The sequence below is a fragment of the Ruditapes philippinarum genome, unplaced genomic scaffold, assembly GCF_026571515.1.
Source record: "Ruditapes philippinarum isolate M1 unplaced genomic scaffold, ASM2657151v2 ctg1881_1_1_1_1, whole genome shotgun sequence".
NCBI classification, from domain to species: domain Eukaryota; kingdom Metazoa; phylum Mollusca; class Bivalvia; order Venerida; family Veneridae; genus Ruditapes; species Ruditapes philippinarum.
In genome coordinates, this window is record NW_026865939.1 from 322,552 (window position 1) to 345,763 (window position 23,212).

Consider the following 23,212-nt stretch of genomic DNA (forward strand, 5'->3'; position numbering starts at 1 on the left):
TAGGTTGTATCAACATTTTTGATGACTTTCCAATTGTACTGGTAGAGGAAGAGCTACGCTTAACTTCTCCTCAATACATTATTTCCGAGAATCAGGGACACAAGAGTAGAACCACTAACCTTCTGTATGCTAGCTTGATAGCTCTTTCAAAAGATAAGATCCCTGGAGGGATTCAAACCAAAAGCAGTGAAAAGCTAATAATTACATAAGAACATGATTATATTTTCCACTGCATTGTAATGTAACTAAATAAGGTAATAACAAGGGTTATATTCCCAACATTACGTAGGCTGACAAAATAAACACCAACGCAAGAAAAATTTACACCTTATACAAACCAAAATGACAAAGGTGAGTGCAGTCACTTTATACCTGATAAGTCAATGACATTTACCTCAAACTCAAAGTTGCCCCAATCTCAATATTTGTCCATTTATTAACTTTTGTTTATGAAACGGACATTTATTTCTCAAACAGAAGAAACTGGTTTTTAACTTTAAGAAGTGAAGGGTATATGATCTGCAGTAAGTGACTATGGCGGCCCTAATGAATTACTAATTACCAAAAATAACCCAAATACAATAAATCATTGTCAAAATCATACAGAGTGTCTTGTGGTCAATTTTTGTATACATTTACATGAATTAAGGAAAAAGATATTTTAGATTACAATAAAATCCATTTCTTTTCGCAGCACTTTCAGTGCTTTATCAGCATAATTATCTTCAGCCAAAATTGTTTTAACCCTTAACCGCATGAGCACATTGTGAAAAATGGCCGTTTTCATTAAAAAGCCTCCAACTGCTATGAAACAATGAAAAATGCTTCAGTACTGATGAAACTTGGCACAAATGTTGACTGGACCATAGCCTCTGTAACAGCATGCTCAATCTTTAATTTCCTGTTACCATGAGGCCATTTTTATTTAGCCTGTCACATGTTCAAAATCTTTTTGGTGATGATGGGGGGCTACCGTCCCCCTTCAAACCCCCCAAACAGAAGGGGGTACATCCCCCTTCTGGCAACATCCTGATGTACCTTTTTGATGGGGGGCAGTGTCGAAAAAGTAATCACTTTTTTTATCAACATTAAAGTGATTAGCATTTGCCAGCCAAGCCTGCACATCCATGAAGTCTGACCAAACTCTACACTGCTGGTAGCTCTATTTTTGTATTTTGATTTTGAAATCGTTAGAATTTTAAATGGACACAAATTACACAAATTCAGCAGGTTAAGGAGTAGAGATAATAGATACTTGACTTACTAGCACTGTCCGTCTGCTCAGACTGATCATCTGCACTCTTCACACTACCAAGGCTGCCCAGCCTGAAATTAAAACAATAATATACCATATAATAATTTAATTATAGTTTTCAACATTGGATGTTTGAACTTAATTTTGGTTTAAAGGGACTCCACTCAGTTTTTTTAATGTGACAAGACCAGAAACATTTTCCCCAAACTTTGTATACCATTTGATGTATGTCTAATAGTATAAAATAATAACTTCTGCACAAATTTTCAATTCATTTCCTCATCCTCATTTTCCAGAATAATTATTCTACTTGTGCAAAATGACACAAAAATGAAAAGCATTGCACTCAAAAAGTGCTAAAAATTGCATTAACTACTAATTTTCAATTTAATTGGGAGTATATTTCTTTCACTATCCTTTGCAGATTTTTACATTTCAAGAGCTCACAAGTCTTGATCTATGTAAAAAAATAATTTTATGTTTTTAGGTCTTTTAGAGCTTGTTTAACCTTTTTATTAATATTTTTCACTTTAATTTATATATGACTTAAAAGATGAATTACTGACAACAATGATTTCTCCTGTTAAAGAAGTAATGTTTATGTAATACTATATGATGATTCATCTCAGTCTGTACTTATAAAATACATGTTGCATCATATCAGAACTATAGCTATTCCTATGTATAAGAACAAAAGCCATTCACTCATTGATTCTAGTATTTTGATGTGGGGGTTCTTTGTAATATACTTAAGGTATATGTAAATCAGAGCTGCCAAATGAAGAAAATCACACTGCTGATTCTCATGAAATATAGTTTTCTTCCAGATGTTTTTTTCCCTTTTTTAAATATTTATGTATATATTCACTATCATTTCATGGCATTGAAAGATTATTATTTTAATTCACTCAATACACTCAAATGAATGCCTTTTGAAGTTTTATATCACATATAGCATGAAATGGTATCAAATTATAATGTTATTTACCATGCAAAATGTCTTTAAAATCAATATGTTGAAATCAAACTTTAATATGTTTTTGATAAAACATTGTATACTAACTGAATTTTTGATGGTGTCTTTAAATACAGATAATAATGATAATTGCTGATGATGATAATGATGACAATTCAGCTTATGATGATGATGATGATGATAATTCATCACAATTATCATTGTCACCAGAATTCAAATTTTTTTTAAATGGGTTAAAAATATCAGAAAACCTTGGAAACCCAGAATTTAGTTATTATTTTAATTGGTGTTCTTTTTTTTTAGAAAAAGAAACCTTTCAAGAGTAGGGAAAAAAACCTGAACTTCAGGCAAATGTCTGAAAACTTTGTATGAAAAATTCTGCAATATAATTATGTAAGGGAACCAGTCTTATGTTGTTTCAGACTTGCTCCTGTTTAAAGTGTCTATGAGTCATACATTAATTATAGAAATTACTCATTCTATATACAGTACAGATCTAGGTCAATGTACAGCATAGTTCACAGATATATTAACATATATTGTACAACTATTATAATTCAGCAGTTAGAAAACTAATCATGTATCATATTGATAGACAGCCTCGGTAACCTCCACGTCAACACTGTTCTGCTGGCAGTAACTAAATAGTCTCTGACTCACAAATCTGTCCGTCTGCTAACAAGGAAATGTGACAATATCTCTTGAAATATTTTCTTTTCTCTTAATCTTATCATTTCTAAACTGGCATTACAAACGCAACATAGCACAAATTTGATGTCTGTTACATTCTTTTCAATCCCTTTAGTGTAACTTTGTTCTTTTTATAGTATTGGACATACTCAAGAAAAAACCAATCAATATAATCTGTAAAAGAATGTAAACACTAAATGATAAGGTACTACAGGCTTTCCATAGTTTCTTGATTTTAATGTTTACAAACTACAAACAGAAACTGATTCCACTAAATACTTTAAGTCAATTCTATTTTTTGTTCCCTATAAACCTGAAGGAATCAAGAGGGATAAGCCCTTGCCACCTGTATACAACTTGGGTTGGATCTGTGCTGCGTGAGTCTGACCAGGCTCTATACTGTTGGCAGCATTTTGTCTTTTGATATTGAAATAAATCTTTAGACTGTTCAAAATTTTAAGCTAGTTAAATCCGATACATAAATACAGCAGCTTAATGGTTAACATGATACACTGATAAAGTCAATGGAATAAACATCTTTCTTAAGCTTTACTTATAAATGGCAGAAAACTGGAAGACTCTCTGTGCATGAATTCAGCCACCCAGCCGGTACCTACTTATATGAACACGCAGAATTCAGTACAGCACTGAGCATAGAATAGTTTTCCTATATACAATGTACGCATTCAAATAATATGTCTAACTTTGGAATATGTGGAACACAAAACGTTCTAGAAAGAATCTTTTTCTCTGACCTTCTCACAGTCATCATGAAAACTGACTAAAATAGTTTTAGTTTTATCCAAACGGAAGAAGTCTTTGAGCGTTTACCTAGAGGAGCTTGTTCTGACAGAACAGGCAGCTTCAAAAACGCTCACATTGTAATAGTCATCATAATGAAACAGCATCCTGTCGATGCTCACACTGGGAAATACATGCTCTTAACTTTGTTTTATGTTTTTGGAAAATGACTCTTGAAAAAAATTAACTTTCTGATAAAAAAAAATTCAAAATTTTCTTGTAGTTTGCAAGAATGCAAACTTATATTTGAACCCTGCTAAAAACAGCCCCTGATGAGTGAAAAATGCCTTTTAATACTGTATGACACTATATTTGGTAAGTAAATAATACTGTATGCACAAACACCCTTGTATAGTAGAATACTTGAATAAATGAATGTGTCTTAGTTTGCATAGATTTTGACAGACAAATTTTATGCAAATGAATTTTCAAATAAGACAGAGTTTTTCTTGCTGCTCTAGTTAACAAAATTAACATAATTTATAAACATAACATTGGCCTAAGTGTCAGCGATAAAATAATGTCTGTGTCTGTCTCCACTGTAACAATATCATAGTATTATTAGTATATCCACTTTCAATAAATACTGAAATGCATTTACAGATTGTATACTTCTATCCAAAAATTGCCATGACTTATAATTCAATCAATGTACGAAATATATTGTGTAAATGTCAAATAACTAGTCAAGAACAATGGTAGATCGTAATTTTTCTATGGTGATAATTAACCTTAATAGCCTCTACATATTCATAAAAATATTACAATATTGTCTGTCAACATGTAATTCAAACACAACTAGCATGTTTCAAAAATGTAAATTATATTTGTGATATAAATTATAATGCGTGGGTACGTATGATTCTGTAAATATATTCCCTACTTTGAATCAGAGAACAATTCACTGTTTGATAACGACACATACAATACAAATATCAAATGGAATGCATATTTCCAGCTTTGATGTTCCATATGACAAAGATTAAATTCATGATTGTCAACTATCAGAGAATAACTTGCAAAAGGCTGTTTTTTCATAACATATGTAATTGTCTGCAGGCCTTTAAATCATTCTCAGGATAACGATGGAGCAGACTGAACACTGCAGCTTTTCATTGGACCTCTTTAATTTTGTGCTGCATAATCATGAACTTATTTTAATAAGAGTGTGTTATTATACAAGATGACAGCTGGACCATACTGACCAGTCCAAAGATAAACCATCTAATCTGAGATCTTACTGACTAGTCCCATGATAAACCAACTAAAACATAGTCCTAATACTGACCAGTCGTAGGATAAACAATTGCATACTGACCAGTCCCATGATAAACCATCTGAATCCCCATACTGACCAGTCCCAGGATAAACTATCTAATATAAGTCCCCATACTGACCAGTCCAAGGATAAACCATCTAATCTGAGACCTTACTGACTAGTCCCATGATAAACCAACTAATATAAGTTCCCATACTGACCAGTCCTAGGATAAACCATCCCATACTGACCAGTCCCATGATAACCCATCTGAATCCCTATACTGACCGGTCCCAGGATAAACCCTCTAATCAGAGTGTTAATTCTTACCAGTCTCATGATAAACAATCCCATACTGACCAGTCCCAGGATAAACCATCTTAGTCCCCAGTCTTTTTCTTGTGGATTAAGAACAATTGAAATGTCATACTTTTTTATTAATTACATCATTTCAAACTGATCTATTAATTGTACATGCACTCAAATAAGCACACACAATCTAGTTTCTTATCATTGTACAACAGTTTTACAACAATTTGGCAAATTATCATATCTTATCAACATAACAACATGGTATCTTCAAATTTAAATTACATTAAATAGTGAAAAAAAACACAAAAAAAAACAACAGTTTCTCTTTCATCTCCTGATAATATATAAATATAGAGTTATCAGAGTTCTCTCTACAAACATCATGTTATATGTCTGCAAACATGTTAATACACCTAAATACATAATTCTCTACAAAACAATGAATATTTTTTTCATTGTGTTATAACACAGAACAATGGGAAGAATAATAATTATGACAAAAGTTTTCCCTTCACCTTAACCATATTACTAAACATGACTTCACATTGTCACTTATCTTCAATAAAAGCTGAGGGGGAAAGTTTAAGTCAATTCGCAATGAACATTGTGATGATTGTGCCTTCTATTAACTTTTTAAATTTTTTGTCCATAATTAATTGAACTTATATTTACATAATGTAACATACCAACAAGTTTATTGTTGTAAAATTGTTAGAATTTGTTCAAACACAATACATGCAGTTAAAAATTTTCATTTAATTCATTAAGATTCCAAACTGTTATCAAGTACTTTTAAGCTGTCCGCTTCCTCAGTTCCTGGAACTTCCAATCAGCACTAGTGTCATCTATAGATAGTCATACTCATGTGTGCTTTGAGTTGAGGCTTAAAAACGCTATTCTTCAGTATAAGTTTAATGTTTTAACTTTCATTAAGAACAAATGTGTTATTTACTTAACAACTAGGACTGATCTCAGAAATGGTTGTTAATTTTACATTATTTTTATCAAATAAGGAAATAAAATAGTGACCTTTAATGGCATGTTTTCTAAATATGGTCTTTATACAAATGAATGTAGTATAGGACTTAATCACATGTTGAACTATCTCTTGCAATAATAAGACTTAAGTGCATGCCAGTTTTAATTGCAGTGCCAATTATATTTTTCTATACTTATTTGCATTCTAACAACATTTAAAAAAAAATTTTAAGACCAGGAATGGAAACACAAGGACCAAATTGCTATATATTATGTAATTTCCCATCTCAAAGCGACCTTGTTTTTGTTGGCTGACTTCATATTACCTAAATTACACACAAGAACTTTTCATTGACCCCTTTAAATTTACAGTAACATGCTTATACTATGGTTTGACCTTTTTTTTCGTTTTCCAGACTGAAAATAAACAAAGTTTGATTTGTTCTCACCTGCGATTTCTGAGTAAGGTGCCAGCATGTGATTGAGATATCTCGGCAAATTTATTACTTATACTTTCCATAATAGGGTTCTCTCTTGGAGAAAAGTTAAATATATCCATTGAACGCCACTTCTTCAAAGGCATATCTCCTGCTTGTAAATCCTTCAACACAGAAAAGAGAAAAACGAATACACTTGAAACAACTCCTCACTTTTTCTCCCTTTCTTTGAACTAAAAACACTTGCAACTAATTTCAACACATTATATAATGCACAGAGAATTATTAAATTTCCAACTTTTTTCACACATATATAAATATATATTCTTTTTTCTCTTCAACACTTGACACACTGACATATATATATACACTATAAGTATAACACAACTATACCTTTTGGTTTAATTTTTTACCTTGTCAAGATACAAGACTAATGGTATAACTAAGAGCCAAGAAAAATCTTAATAATATAACTTTATACTTATGACTGAGAGGATGAAACACAAAAAATGACACTTTAGTATCCTGGTTCACTAAGTGCATACATAAAGTCGCAACAATTATTCAAAAACAAAGCTTATTCAAACACAATATGTTTCTTTTTAACTATAATATATATACATTGCCCATGAAAGATGTCTATATCACAAAATATCTACTAGAAGGAACTGTTCACATAAATGACATGTTTTTGGCTAGAAACAAGCCAACCTGCTGCTACCAATGCTGTCTCAAATTAAAAGATATAGAACACATAACATACTGCTTCTAAATGATGTAACCAACATTATGCCAGAGAAAATCAGAAATAGGTACATCATGTGCAAGCTTTGTGATAGAAGACGAATTTCATTTTTCTTTTAAACTTAAAGGCAATGATAGCAATGGGAGATAAACAGGGCATTCAATTCAAGCATAATTACAGGTCAAGTAAGACAATTATAAGTTTATCTGTAACATCAATGATCCTGTCATGCTGAACAGAGAAACAAACAATATCTCTCTAGTAAACAACTAACAGTACATTCCCAGACATTCCTTTCAGAAAATGTATATTGTATGCCAGGTAAATATAGTATTTTAGCCAATTCCAAAACAAATACAGGCCAAAGTAAAAAGTATTTTTAGACATTTCAATAAAAACCAATTGAGTCTCGTTCTCAATTGAATTATTAAATGTTTAATTTGGGTAAAGACAATTCAGGGGATAAAGGTAAAATTGAAAGCTAAAAGTAGGAGGGAGCATTCTAGACATGCATGTAGCTGATGTAAAAGATTTTTTGAAATTGATAAATGCTTAAAGCATAACATAGATTATTAAAGAATGTTTTCTGGAAAAAATGTATTCCTTAAACTAGGCCAAAAGACAATCTAAAAGGAATGGTGCTGTCCTATTTAAGCACCTCATACATCTTTGGAATTTCCCTCTTCCTAACATAACTAAAGTATGACTTGAATTTCCGCAGTTTAGAGTAAGATAAAGTATTTCAAAACAAAAACAATCATTAAAAGCGACTGTCTTAAAATAAATTTCACATCTGATGTTTTACGTTGAAATGGGAATGCAATTAAACATTTAAACTGTTACAAGTAAACAACTAATTGGAGATAAACAGCTAATATCATTGCTGTAGGGGGATGCATCTTTCATTCTTCTACTTGAAAATAAAAACGCTTTTAATCAGAAATCGAATTTAAATTCAGTTGTAAAAGAAAGTTTCATAAACATCCTAATAGCACAGTTTACATAGATTCAAGTCTCAATTTCCTCTAAGTGAAATCTAACTTTACTATACCAACTTGAAATGAGTCAACAATAAATCCACTTGAAACCTAGCTCGATGACATGGTGGAGATATTTATAATACTATTTTATCATACAAGAAATTGTCAATAACTAATCCGATCAACATTTGATATGACAATCAAAGGAAAGTGTCGTAAATTTCCATATGTAAATGAGACGAAGCAACAGCGCATTAACAAATCTAAATCCTGTCACCATCTTAAATACGTTGATGCAAAACTATTCACAAACAGTCGAAATATCGTCAAACGTTGAGCTTCACTGATTTCAACACATAACATTATGAACGATTATGCAGTACACCTCGGAACATGCACAACACATACACCGTAATTAGACAAACAACTCAACTGAAACCATGTTTATATGACTTGGCAAAACGTTACAAATTGTGCACAAGCTACTAAATGATAAAATCAGCAAACTACACTGTCTAGAAACTGGTAGACAACCTAAACCTGAGCTACTAAATGGACCAAAACAAACTACAGACCTGAGCCAAGCACTTAATTGTACCAAATCTAACATTATAATTACCAAACTGCATAGCTTGAAGAATGAACATTAAGATCCAGTGCAAAATATTAATTACATTACAGATTAAGGTTCTGTCACGTACCATACGCTACATTACATGTATACAACTTTCTATTTATATACATAATTACCACAACATGGAAGGAGTAAACAGTTCACTATTAATGCATTTAATACTTGACCTACCAGCCATTCTGTTCCTTCCTCAAGTCTCTATATTATACACTATATAAAATTAACTTTTCATTTCAGAAAGGAAAAATGACTAGAAAACATTTCCTAAAATGACCAATAAAAGATTTCACTTGACTATATTTTCTGTATTTAAGTGGTATAATTCTGAAGTCAATGATCTACACTGATTTAATCATCTCATGTGGCTTATTTTCTCTATTGTTTCTATCACACTCTGCTACAAAAACATCGACACATTGACCTTTCCATGTATCACAGCTCATTCTCCCCGATTCCCCATCATTGCTTTGTATCCAAGTAGCCAATGAGTTTAACAAACTATGTCAACTAAGATGACGCTCATTATCATTACCAACAACACAGAATAATTTCCTGTATCACTGAACAGCACATCATACAAAACTATCTTTTCACTATTCCTTAACTATTTGTATTAACTCCTCTTGTTATAGCACATGAAAATTGTTATTTTTCTGTCTCCTTATCGTACGTTTGTCACAAGACGTAGTATTTCCAATGTTGTGTTTGTTAAATAAAAACAATTTAATCACAATACTGTGATAACTGTCTACACATTTCCCTTTCAATAACTTGATAGACTGTGTATTTATTTGACATCCTTACCCTTCAAGATAACTACCACTTAAAACTAAAACGGATAAGGTTGTAACACAGTCTACAGCCTAGAGGGGAAAAGACTCACTTTAAAGTCCTGACCTTATAAATGTTTGTGCTTGATTACATTTTTGTAGTATGTGTACATATTCTGCTTGATCACATTCAATACATTTAAGTCAAATTAACCATCGCTGTTGGTTATATTTAGCTATTGAACCAGTAATTAAAGGTAGTTCTCCATAAAATACTCATGACAAATCGTGAAGTTTAGAGAAAATAGTTAGATCTCAATAAAATAGTCCGCAAATATCAATTAATTTCCCTGATTATATACTTTCCCTGGGTAACAATATCACTTAATATCAAAGTACTTTCTGTAACTGTTAACATCTTTTCTAATTTAAGTGAAATATCTACATGTAATTATGAAATGCCATAATTGATATAAGGAAAGTTTTGTTACATGGAACATAACATCAGAATACCAATTAAAACATTTTGTAATTCCTTTCACAAGGATAAAATTTTCATTCCACAAAGAAAAGGGTGTATCCTACATGTACACTTCTATAGAACAATGGCAATGCAAATCATATATATATTTCATTTAAAGCAGCTTTTTTATTCAGCTTGGTAATTAATTTCCATAATTAAAGTAATTATTCAACACATTTACATATCTATTCATTAACACAAAGACAGTCTTTAATATGTACAATCATTCAAAGGTCATATTGTGTAAAGTGTACATGTACACAGTATTTCTAGGCTGGTATAGGTCAATTCTACTCACTGCATATTAGCACACACTCATAGAATATAAACCCTTTACATGCCGCTTTATCACATCTTTTTTAGTGTATTTATAATAACCCTGTCACAAAATTCTTAATCCAAAGACATTTCAATAAAACATTTCTTCAATATACATGTATTAGAAAACAAAAATCTTATCAATTTTTCATCGACTTTTGTACACTTATTGACTATCACAAAGTACAAAATTCCCATAGAGAATGTTAGAAAGATCCCTACATAAACACATGTTAACATATCAAATTTCACCTTTTTCCTTTGCTACTGCTTCCCAGCATCATTTTTATTGAGAAACAATTAAGGGAACCAGCTTCATGTACAGCACCTACAGCAAATGATGGGTTGAGAAAAATGCTTTGACATTGGTTTATGTTTTTTCCACATCAATTAGATTAATTGAATTAATTTGGTTTTAATGGTAACACATATAACACTATGTGTCATTTATTAAGCAAAGATGGAGATTAATATTTATAATATTTACATATTTTATTTCTCAATTCTCTTCAAAAGCATGTAAATTATCCTATATTCTCCGGATACAGAATACAGTAAAATCAGGTAATTGTTACAATCAAAACTGATTAAAATTTCACTGAATGAGCCATTGCAGAACTGTATATAGAAATTCCAGTCTATAACACAGTAGTTAAAAATAATTAATGTACTCCAAGGGAGGTAATCTTTAATAAATATCACAACTTACTTCTTACAGAGTTACCTCTGACAAAAAAGTGAATGAATGAGATAGTTAACAATACAGCAAAAAATCTGTCATTACAAATGCCATCCAATCTGCTTACAACTTAAGAGTTATCCTATGTTTTGTATCGCAATTTATCATTAAAATCCTATCATAGCCAATGTCATGATCCAAAAGAAAGATAAAAATAACTTCACTCAAAAATAAGTCGGATAGTGTGACGTTGTCAAGGTAGATACTTTATAGCATGGATTTATTAATTCAAATGTCAACAATACTTGTAAAAAAAAATTCAAAATGATTTACAAAAATAAATTATCAAAACAATGCTACAAAAAGAGACTTGAAACTTTACATGCTGATTGTAAATTACTGATACTAGTTTCCTCTACTGCTTTATCTTCTGCTACATGTATACATGTATATATAACATATACCAAGTAAGCTGTAGTAATTTACAATGCTTACATTGAAATGCAATAATTCTTTTGGCATAAATATTCTGTACAGATAATAGATAATGCACAAACACGTCATACATGTAGTCTATATCATTCACTTTCCCATTATTATTAACAAGAATTCATTTCCCAGTGTTATGTGAAATATATATTACATGTTATATAAATATTGCAGAATATACATACAGGATAATATTATAAATAGAATATATGTGTCATGTATCAGCTGTTCTCTTGATTATTAAAGGTATAAAACAATAAATGGCAACATATTATGATACATGTATACTTTAAAAAAAATAAATAATAAAAAAATATACAATCACATACGATGATAGTCTTCGTATATATATTTTGTCTATCATAATTATGTGCATACTATAGAGATGAACAAAAGCAATGACTGTAGCACATGAATATATATAACAAAACAGAAAAAAGTATGTTCACAAAAAAAAAAAGAATTAAACTACTGTTTTTCCTAGGCCGTATTTTGATTTGATTCGTTGTCACTATTTTCGTGAAAATATCTTTTTTTAATATTAAACAAAAGTTTTCTTTTCACTGGTTAAGCACTCTTGCTTATCCAATCAAAACGCAGCACTTAAAAAATGGAAGGCAAACAACAAATTGTAGACAGTCTTGTGTCATTAAAATTGGGTGTCTTTCAATGTAGCTAAATATTGTTTTTTTAAGTATTTCCTACACAACATAGCCTGAGTTACAAATCAAAATTAATCAAATAGCAAAGCACAAACATAAAATCAAATCAAATCTAGTGAAAGCTCTCTCTTGCACCTTTATGACAAATGTATAATTAATTAAATAGTAGAACTTCAGTTTCCTTTAAATGTGGGCTCTATGTGTCCTCTAAACTCACATATCATTAATATCCTTCAATGAATTCATGAGGCATGAAGTGGACAGTTATTCTATGACATTGAACACTGGATAAGTTTCAAGAACATATTTCAATTGGTTCAGGAGCAGATAAGAATTCTATAGATCAGAGACGTATGACCTTGACCTTAAACTAAAGTAGTGTCAGAAGATATATACCTGGTAGTCATATAAAATAGTTCATTCTCTAAATCACAGGAGCAACTTGCATGACTAATTTTCAACAAATCTAAAAAAGAAATGTTTATTATTCACAGAATAATTTTTAAAAAAATACTGAATTATTTATTGAAGACATTGAAGAATCAAAACTTTGATGTACGGTATTTCTTTAAAATTCAATGTTAGACAAATGTAAATATGTTTCTTTGGTGGTGGTGGTGGTACTTTTCACTCCAGATCACGAAAGCCAGCCACACTGAATTTACCAGAGCACAGTTCAGCCACTGCAACATTCCTGGGCATGCCATCAAACAGTTTACCAGCACTGGTTGCATATACTTTCTTAACGAACTTCTGTACATGCCAGAGCAGAGGTACAGTGAGATGACCGTAGAATGGATTTCATGTTCAATTACACGGAACCGACCTGCACTTTCCGAGAATCGAACTCTGGTCGCCTGATTAACAGTCCAATGCCCTACCTTTGAGCTAACTGGACCGCTCATTTTCATTATCAATATAACTTTAGCTATGATATAGATGAACCAATTATCACATTGTTTTACCTTTATTTAAGATTTCTATTTAATATATTTATAGAATAAGATTTTGCATTTTTTCGTAAATAATCATTTTTTCTAAAATTAATTTAATTACTTTTGCACAATGTGTTTATGTAAGGAAAGTCTATCTTTTGTATTTTCTCATATGTCTATGAAATCAGAAAATTAACGCAATGAGCACACAGCCATGGTATAATGACTTCATCATTAGTATCAAAAGAAGGGGCAAAAAATATCTTGTAATCCAGTGATGGATGAAAATGTAAAAAAACATTCAGTAACGTAAAAGCTCCGTGCGGTGGCATTAAATATTTTTAGAGCTGCTTATCCCCTGTTATCAAAGTTTCTGTTGACATATATTCGTCAAAATGTAGCAACATCCTGCCAATGCATATAACATTCATCTGTAAAAATTTGCAAGTGTAAGAACTAAGATCAAGTCACTTGCAATTTTCAAAATTCACCTGTATGCAACCCGAATTTGAATCCTGATTGGTGGTATTTTTAATATTTAATGACATCTTTGGAAAGCAGGTTTAATTTAAATAAAGATGACCACACCTACACTGTAAACATGCATCTACTATTTAGAAGTGGTGTGTCCATAATAAGCTAACTTGTTAAATCATGCTGAAAGCATTGTTATAATTTGAAAATATCATTTACCAGAAATACTTTTTTATCAAGTCTATGTCTATTTTATTGTCAAAGATTTCAAAAGTAACAGATAAATCAACATGTAAAACATTAAACAACTTAATATTTTGAATTTGTCATTGTTTCATAACTTCTCTCTTATAGAAGAATAACATTTATTTATCACTTAAACTACAAGTTTCTCGTGATAAGAGATTTTACTGTTAAATCATTTTAATATTACTTTTGGCATGTCATTTTCTTAAAATGTATGTGAAGTTCAAAATAATAAACTTTATAAACCCAATAAGTCTAATGTTGCGCTAAATTTAGATAATCCTGCAAGTCTAACATTGCAATAAAATTAGATAATAAGCAATTAAAGTGTACCCTTGGAATTCTATTCTTGTACAAAATCCACAATTTATATGTGATACATAGACTATCCAGAAATACTTTTTTATCAAGTCTATGTCTATTTTATTGTCAAAGATTTCAAAAGTAACAGATAAATCAACATGTAAAACATTAAACAACTTAATATTTTGAATTTGTCATTGTTTCATAACTTCCCTCTTATAGAAGAATAACGTTTATTTATCACTTAAACTACAAGTTTCTCGTGATAAGAGATTTTACTGTTCAATTATTTTAATATTACTTTTGGCATGTCATTTTCTTAAAATGTATGTGAAGTTCAAAATAATAAACTTTATAAACCCAATAAGTCTAATGTTGCGATAAATTTAGATAATCCTGCAAGTCTAACGTTGCGATAAAGTTAGATAATAAGCAATTAAAGTGTACCCTTGGAATTCTATTCTTGTACAAAATCCACAATTTATATTTGATACATAGACTATCAGAGCTCTCCCTAAGTCCCTCTTTTTCAAAGGAAATTAATACACTTTTAATGTTTTTGGGAAACAGTACCTGAACCTGAACATGTGGAAATTCTTAACTGTCTGTTACCAATTTACCTAGTCCAACTGATTGTAGCCCGGGGTTCTATGATATCAAGGTACTTAACGTTAATCGGAAAATATTTAAATATAAATATCATAAGAGAGTGAGATTTTTCGTCCATCTTATCAGTGAACCTTTTCCAGAACTGTTTGTCAAAAACTTATTTCAAAAGAACCAATAAAAATGAAATTTTTTAGAATATTTTCAATGTCTGCCATTTTGGGTAATTTCAGAGGAGGTTACTACGGTATCAAGGTAATCCCCAAAAAAGCAAGTATGGAAGGATAGATGAGTCAAAACTTTCAAGTTAAGTTGTGAAAAACTTCCAACAGTTAACTTGCTGTTAAATTAAAACTATATGAACAGACTATATGTCAGTATATGTGTTTATAACATATTTTAATTGACTGTGTAAAAACCATTAAGGAAAATGGTAGTCAAATATAAAGGTTTTATAAAATAGGGTTCTTGCCGTTAATACATTCATTATTCATCAAATTAAATTCATTGGCAGATGAAAATGAATCTAGTGTGCAAGTTTTACAAATATTAGCATCATCATGTGTTTCTTTTACTAGCAGTCACAGAAAATTTAAATACCTTGATATCATAGAACCCTTGATACCATAGGAACCGAGTATACTGCGCGACAAGATATTGTGCTATTTCCGTGTCTGGGCAATATCTCGCCTCTAAAATAAAGGCGAGATTCTGCCCAAGAACGAAAATATCTCAGAATCAAGCTTTGGCATGTCAATATATTTTGACTACCAATTTACCATATTGTTTTAGACATTGAAAAATACATTTGAAGAAAAAAAAAAAAACAACAAAAACATTAGGAAGTAACATTTGTGGAGCATGTAGTGTTGGCAACTTACATTTGCAATGTTTTGTGATAGTAACACACAAACTTGACTGTCATATATAAGGGGTTTTATAGAGATAGATAGATTCTAAGATAGAACAATTGTTCAAAATGCATCTTTACAGCATGTACACATTTTTAAGTATATAGCAGACAGGAGCAAGTTTTTAATTTCATTCAATGCATGATAGGAATGAGAAAGAGATTTTGTCAATAATATTCGACAAGAAATAGAAAATAAGTAAAACAGGAAGTGAAACATCTGCAGGTAAACAGGAACTCACCTTTCCGAGAGAGGCATCTCAGCATGGACAGCTTGCACTGTATCACAACAAATTTATCTGGTTTTAAGTCTGCTAAAATGTGCAACTCATACCACACCAGTCTAAAGTATGGTTGTCTCTTGTTTTCGACAAAGTTCTCGGAAAGAACTGCACAGGTCAAAATTATGTTTATTTACACTATCAAAGTCTATGTTATAACAAATAAATATAAATTTGACAATCTCATACATTGGTTAATAAATAACTTGTTTTACTATTGTAGTCAATCCAATATTGCAATTATTTAAGGGTTTTTCTATTCTCTTGATATCTACATTTTTTATGGACATCTTCGGTCAGGGAAATTTCAGACATATTTGACCGAACAACGTCTCGAAATCCCAAAATAAATGTCAATTATGATTTTACTTCAGCGGAAGTGATGGTTATAAACCGTTATCGATTACTACGTTTATTATTTCTTAATTTTAAATTACTTAAAAAAAATCACTTGTTAAACACCAGAATCTTATCAGATTTATGCAAAATATTCTGTACTACTTTGCGGATGAATACCGCACTGACTTGTACTACTTTTGAAGGAACGAGACTTCAGGATATCCGGCTAATGATTGGTTGAAAAAAAATGTTGGAAAAAAAATACGAATACGGTCAATAAATTTTTCTTTATGTGCAGATATGGGAAAGGGCAAAATGAAAAAGGTTTTAAAATCGGGAAAGGTCTTTTTGCCTGTGTGGAAACAAAATATTATAGTCTTACCTTTAAAGTTGTACAGGATCTTTCAAATATTTAAGTGTGTGTCTTAATAATTATGATTTATTCTAGATTGACCAGTTCTTCACAAAATTGATAAAGAAAAAGCACGTCTTAAGTAAAGTCGCGAGAAAAACGAAAACATATATGAAATAAATAAAGAAATTAATAGGACTTAGTTTAGTTGAAATATAAATATTGCATGCATATCTAGGCAAAGTAATTAAGTTATCGTTTTAATTAACTGGGAAAGTGCTATAGGCTTTTCAGTTTTAATTCATGAGGATATACAGTATATTGATAATTGGTGGTCACTTATCTAGATTTGCATCCATGAAAAACAAAAATGTTAAAATGGTTGACATATTGTTGAACTGATATTAATAACATAATTTAGTCGTTTTTTTAAAGTTATTTATTTATGTTGATTTCTTCATCTTCTTCTTCCTTCTTTCAAAATAACCATTTCGATTTTTTTGCGGTTAAATAGACAAATCAACTCATTCTTGACAACAGTAAATGCGCTCATTGGTGTAACATGTTGTAAAATCGACAAAAGTTGATTGTTTCGTAGCGTCATTCCCTCCATTTCTGAGAGCAACATGTGTTATATAGAGCTATGACATTTGAAAACGGCTACAAACAAGATGTGGAAATGAAATGGACTTAAGGTTTGTCTTCTTTATGTCGTACACGTTTAATCATTGTAGTTTTAAAATAAAAGTCAAAAGAATGCTCATTAATTCACAAGTAAAAAAAGCGTTTGTTTTCATTGTTCAAACTGCGTGACTATATATATTTCCATTATAATGAAACTTTGTTCTAAAACTTTGAAGTTCTAAGAGTAAATTAACCGTCGGAAGATAAATGCTAGATTTCATTACGACCTAAACACAATAAAGTTAAATATTATAAAAATGAAATTTTAGCATTTTAGACATTTATTCCCATATATTCGAACTCACTATTTAATTAGGCAATACAGTTCTTCAAAAAATGAAATAACGAAGTAAATATTATATATGTACTCGCACCTTTGCTGCATTGTTTTGTAACGTCCAAAAAGTAGGCAATTTTGATACAATGATTCAACGACAGCTTGATATGATGGTTAATTTAGATTAGGGAGGTCATTGAATATCGCGATATCGATATATCATCGATATTCATCATTTGATACAATATTGATACACACTTTCAAATATCGATACAAGCTAAAATTTATTAATTTCTGTTAGTGAAAATACCTCTCTATTTTGCCTAATAAGAGAAGTCACTTTTTTCCAATTTTGTTGGCTAACTTGAACTTTACACTCTGTTTTCAAATGTCAGTGACAAAAATAAATAGAAAGAACAAACTTTCTGTTAGTTTGTAGTATTTGTATTGTCTAATACAAGCATGCATAACACCACGATATTTGTACCTCGATACATCCATACAAAATTGTCCATCAATGTCAGCCCTAATTTAGATGACGGCATTATAACTTTTAGGAACAAAACTGGTGCATGGTTTTATATCAAATTGACTTTTCCTAATCTTGTTCATATATCAATAGTATTAGTATTAATATTCTAATAATGTTTGGAAATTGTTATATGTAAAAAGGTACCGGTAGTATGTATACATTTGTACTCACGTTTCTTTATAGATAAAATCAGTTTAACAAGGTAATGGTAGATCGATGATCGTCATGCTTATTTGATTTCAATTAAATTTTCAAGATTTTAATATGTACACACAAAATTGAAGGTGTTTATATTCACTTTTTTTAACTTTTTAAAAACTTGAAGGAAGTACACCATAAAAGCTTTTATATGTGTTTACGATTATTCCTACCTTCTTACCAGGGAATGTCTTCTACATTTTAGTCAAATTGAGACAAATTTGTAGATATTATAAATCATGTACAAAGTATACCCTTTTTGTTATTATTTCGTGCAGTTAATTTTTGTAAAATGGCTAGGATGTATGTGTGTAGTTTAAATGCTAGCTCCTCTTCCATTTTATGCATTGAAATATTGAATAGATTTTCAATACCAACGTTTACATACATGCACTTAACTTTCGTTTCGAACTCTTTAATTCATAAAGTCGCAAGATGTTGATGATCGAAGTACAATGTAATTCTCAACAAATAATCAATATTTAATTAATCGTAAATATAACTACGTATGATTTGCTGTAAATGATTTGCTGTAAATGTTTGCGTCGTGGCGACTTTTGGAAGAATTTAAAAAATACCAGTAGTAGATAATTAATGTTAGGTAAAAATGACGAAACCAAACAATAATAAGGTTTGATAATATACATTGCTTTGTAAACTGACTTCAAATCTCGCTGAGTATTGGTGGTAACAGGGTCTTTTAAACAATATTTTTAAAGACCCTGTTGGTAACTATGTTCATTCGGATACGCCACTTTTGCGCAACGAAGAAATATGAATAAATCAAAAATCTAACCTTAACAAGAAATGACCATTGCAATTTTCATCGGGCGAAACCGAAACAATTTAAGTAGAATCGAAGTAATTTGCTTTTCAAAATAGACCATTTTCTTCGTGTAAAGCGATATTTTAAGTCTTAATTAATTGAACGCACAAGATATTTTTCAATGTTCTCCATATTTCTGTGATTTTTGTAGACCAATGTTAGCAAGATGATTTTTATAATCGATGACCTCTGAAAAGTCAATGAAAAGCTTTTTAAATTGGCTAATCTTCTCGCTAATGAAGAAGTTCATGGTTTGGAACATATTAAAACTATCATCGTCCAAGTAGTATACTTAATTTCATGTAAACATAAAACTTTCATGGAATGGGAATAAAGTATGTGTTGCACTGAAGTTTCCAGCCATGGTTCCTGACAAAGGAACAGATCTGCGGATGCTCCTAAATTTACATGTTACAATAACAAGAAATCTGCTAAAGCCGTTGCTATGGTGTGTGTGGGTGGGGTGGGGGGAACGGGACAGACAATATAGTTTGCACTTACCCCACTAAGGTCAATGAACAGGCGAGCTCACTCTGTGTGGGGGTGGTGGGCTTGGGGAACGAGACAGACAGTAGGTTGCATTTACCCCACTAAGGTCAATGAACAGGCTCACACAATTCAGTCATTTTCGTATAGGTTAATATGTTAATGTTCAGTCAACGTTAATTTTATTAATCGGTCGAGCGGCGGAATTAATACCGACTTAATAACACTAAATGAAATTATGTTTTGAATCTTTAAATCGCGCGAATGTAATTCGTTGATTTAACAGGATAGTACATTTTAGCTTTGATCCCAGATTTTAGTACCAATTAAATGAGTTAAATATATACCAAAGAGTTTAAAATTGGAAAGGTCCCTTTGACAAAACATAATTTCAAACGTCATTTTTAAACACTGTTCAAAGTAAATTTTCTCTGGGACAGAATATTACATCGTCGGATACCCACGGCCGAACCATTAACATTCATCAGATGTTATGTGACATGTTTATCAATCGTGGGTATCCGACGATGAGAATATTATTTCCCAGATTTTCTCCTGAACATTAAATTTAGTACCATTTAACCTAGATGATCCGATTTCGGAATATAACCAGTCACGTGCTAATCACGTGATATTTAAAATGGTTGTCAACTTCCGTACTGCATTTTACAGGTAAATAATGTTGTTTTTTTTTAGAAATCATAAAGAAAAGACATCAGTTTTCAATTGTTGTAGGTCTGAGACAAATAACATTTTATGCAAAAGCAATTTAATCGAGAATGAATGCTTAATGCGTTTGAATATTTATATTTTACTAGTTTGTCATGTTTGAACCCAAAATAAAATGTACCCGAAATAATTAAATATATTCTTATAGCAAGCTGGTTAAAACCCGATCGGGCTTATCACATAAAAATCATATTTCTAGAAAAGTAATTAATATGCCTCTTTCTAACTTGTTATATACACAAATCAAACAAATGAACCAACTATGAAGTAGTGGAGTAAGTTTGTCAAAAGAACAGGGCCTTTAAGAGAGCCTTTCCATCAGAGCTCAGAATCATCTTACAGACTACAGGAACTTTATACAGGTTGGGACATCGGGATTGGAACATGGGGACAACTTATTGAATATCAAACTTGGGCAGAAATAGTTTCTAATAATATTACTAAATTGAAGAAAATTAAAAATACAATACAGTTTGTGAGATGAGCCCGTTGACTATGTTTAGTAGACCTAGTTTTAGACAAAGATTGTTTCAGTGAAATTTAGACATTTTTAATATGATTTAAAACAGTAGTATCTTTTATTTTAAGCTTTATTATCTGGAAACTTTTCTTTCTTTTTTTTTTTTAGTTTTCTTTGAATATATTTATATTTCTTTTGAAAGTGAATTAAATTATGAAGTCAATGGATGTGGAAGGACTAAATATTAAGCTGTCAGAAAATTTATCCTTCTCCAGCTGGAATGAGTTTATTACAAAGGTAAGTATATAGATGCATTTTATATAGAATTATGTAATTATGTATTTTCAGATTGTAATGAAGAATGTATTCTGTACACATTGATGCCCAAAAAAGAAGAAATAAAGATTTAGTCAGAATAATGGAGCAACAAGACGAAAGTAAAAATAAAGCGAACCAAAAAATTATGCGCTACAGGAATGCGCTGATTAAAAAAGTTATTGTTGTTATCCTTGCTTTAATAATTGTTTGGAAGTTATGGATGTACATTAATTACACTGAAACCCCAGCCGAAGTTCCACCGCAACAAAAAGTGCAGACAGTTTCAAAATGGGTGTATGAAGATCACAAGCAGGGCCTGACAGAAACTGGACTGAAACAGGTATTGAGTGCTATTGATAATGGAGAAAAGATTGACAGTGGTCGGTCTGTTCATGACCAGGAAAAAGAAACAATAAAAAAGGTGGAGAAATTTCCACTGAAAAAGGTGGAGAAACCATATACAAGCACTGGAAGTTTGACATTCAAAGGAGGTAAATTTTATCTGGATGGAAAAGTTTTCCGTATTCTCAGTGGTGCCATGCATTATTTTAGAGTCATGCCAGAGTACTGGCAGGATCGTATGCGGAAAATGAAAGCATGTGGCTTGAATACATTGGAAACGTGAGTTTTTAAATTTTCAGTTGAAATAAGATACAAATTATAAAAATAGATTACTTTTAATTCTGGAATTCTTGAATTATAATCTGATATGTAAATAAGAATGTTATAATAACATGTCATATCCACATAGTATATAAGTGTATAGATTGTAAGATTAACACTTCAGTATGAAATAAAATGAGAAAATGTGGATGAATTTTTAACCTGAAATGGTCACTGTAAGAAGGAGTCAGTTTGTAAGATCTATAGGATCATTAATGATTATTTGTATTATAAATTATAGTTTATTATATACCAAAATGTGTATTTGATCAGATGTTATAATTGAACAAAATGTATCAATAAACTAATAAATTGTGACATTTACATGTATATTATCTATTTTAGACTCTATAGTGCTTGTATATATTATAAAATGATTACTTCAAATTTATTCTAATCATGAAAAGCAGATGTGCTGCAATATATTTAGATTTGATATTCCTAATCCTATAGCCATATATATATAAATGGTTGTAAGCATAAACAAACTTGGCATAGCAACTCTAAATTGGGGTTATACAACCTATGACCATTTATAATTGGTAGTGTAACAAGTCAATTATCTTTATAACAAATATGATGGATGTGGTTTGTTCAAACACTAGTTTCCTTTTCAGATATGTGTCCTGGAATTCGCATGAGGAACAGCCTGGTGTTTTCAATTTTGGGGGAATTCTAGATATAAGGTAATTTTTTTATAAATAATGAAAGATTAAAAAATAATTGAAGTGTTAATATTAAATTCATCTTGAGATTCGAACGTTGAATTGCATAGTCTATACAAAATGTGGTGTCACTCATTTTGAGCTTGACTATGCGAAGAATAGGCAGAGCTTTTGTACTCAAGTCAGTGTCACACTTTTGTTATTAAAAATTTTTGGGTGCAAGTTTGTATCTCCAAAAAAGAAGTGAATGGGTTTAAACTTTATCTCTTTGTAAACTTTGAATTTCCTTTGAAATTTGTGAAGTTTTACTATAACTTTTCTTATTTCTAAAAAGGTTTATACCAGTTTTCAAATATAAGTTCTTTTTCATCACTCAAATGTCCTTTATTATTCAGTATCAAAATATCATATTCAGTATCAA

The 23,212-nt window shown here is 30.8% G+C and overlaps 2 protein-coding genes across 24 annotated transcripts in view; one reads left to right on the forward strand and one right to left on the reverse strand.

The window, feature by feature from the left end:
• LOC132730805 (rho guanine nucleotide exchange factor 11-like) overlaps positions 1-16,606 on the reverse strand; it is a 120,937-nt gene extending 104,331 nt beyond the window's left edge. For 7 of the 23 annotated variants that reach the window (XM_060716830.1, XM_060716836.1, XM_060716837.1 and 4 more), the window contains exons 1-3: positions 9,238-9,860; positions 6,720-6,871; positions 1,265-1,326 (exon numbers count right to left, since the gene is read on the reverse strand). In XM_060716830.1, coding sequence (XP_060572813.1) covers positions 1,265-1,326; positions 6,720-6,853 — 196 coding nt within the window. In that variant the 5' untranslated portion in view covers positions 6,854-6,871; positions 9,238-9,860. Of the gene's footprint in view, positions 1-1,264; positions 1,327-6,719; positions 6,872-8,507; positions 8,705-9,237; positions 9,864-16,223 lie in introns of those variants that run through there. The other 16 variants (XM_060716845.1, XM_060716838.1, XM_060716834.1 and 13 more) reach the window with 8 other exon arrangements.
• An 885-nt stretch (positions 16,607-17,491) lies between these two features.
• The window catches only part of LOC132730795 (beta-galactosidase-1-like protein 2), a 32,793-nt gene continuing 27,072 nt past the window's right edge, over positions 17,492-23,212 (forward strand). Inside the window, exons 1-3 of the mRNA XM_060716811.1 lie at positions 17,492-17,648; positions 21,494-22,084; positions 22,744-22,812. Coding sequence (XP_060572794.1) covers positions 21,507-22,084; positions 22,744-22,812 — 647 coding nt within the window. The 5' untranslated portion in view covers positions 17,492-17,648; positions 21,494-21,506. The remainder of the gene's footprint in view (positions 17,649-21,493; positions 22,085-22,743; positions 22,813-23,212) is intronic.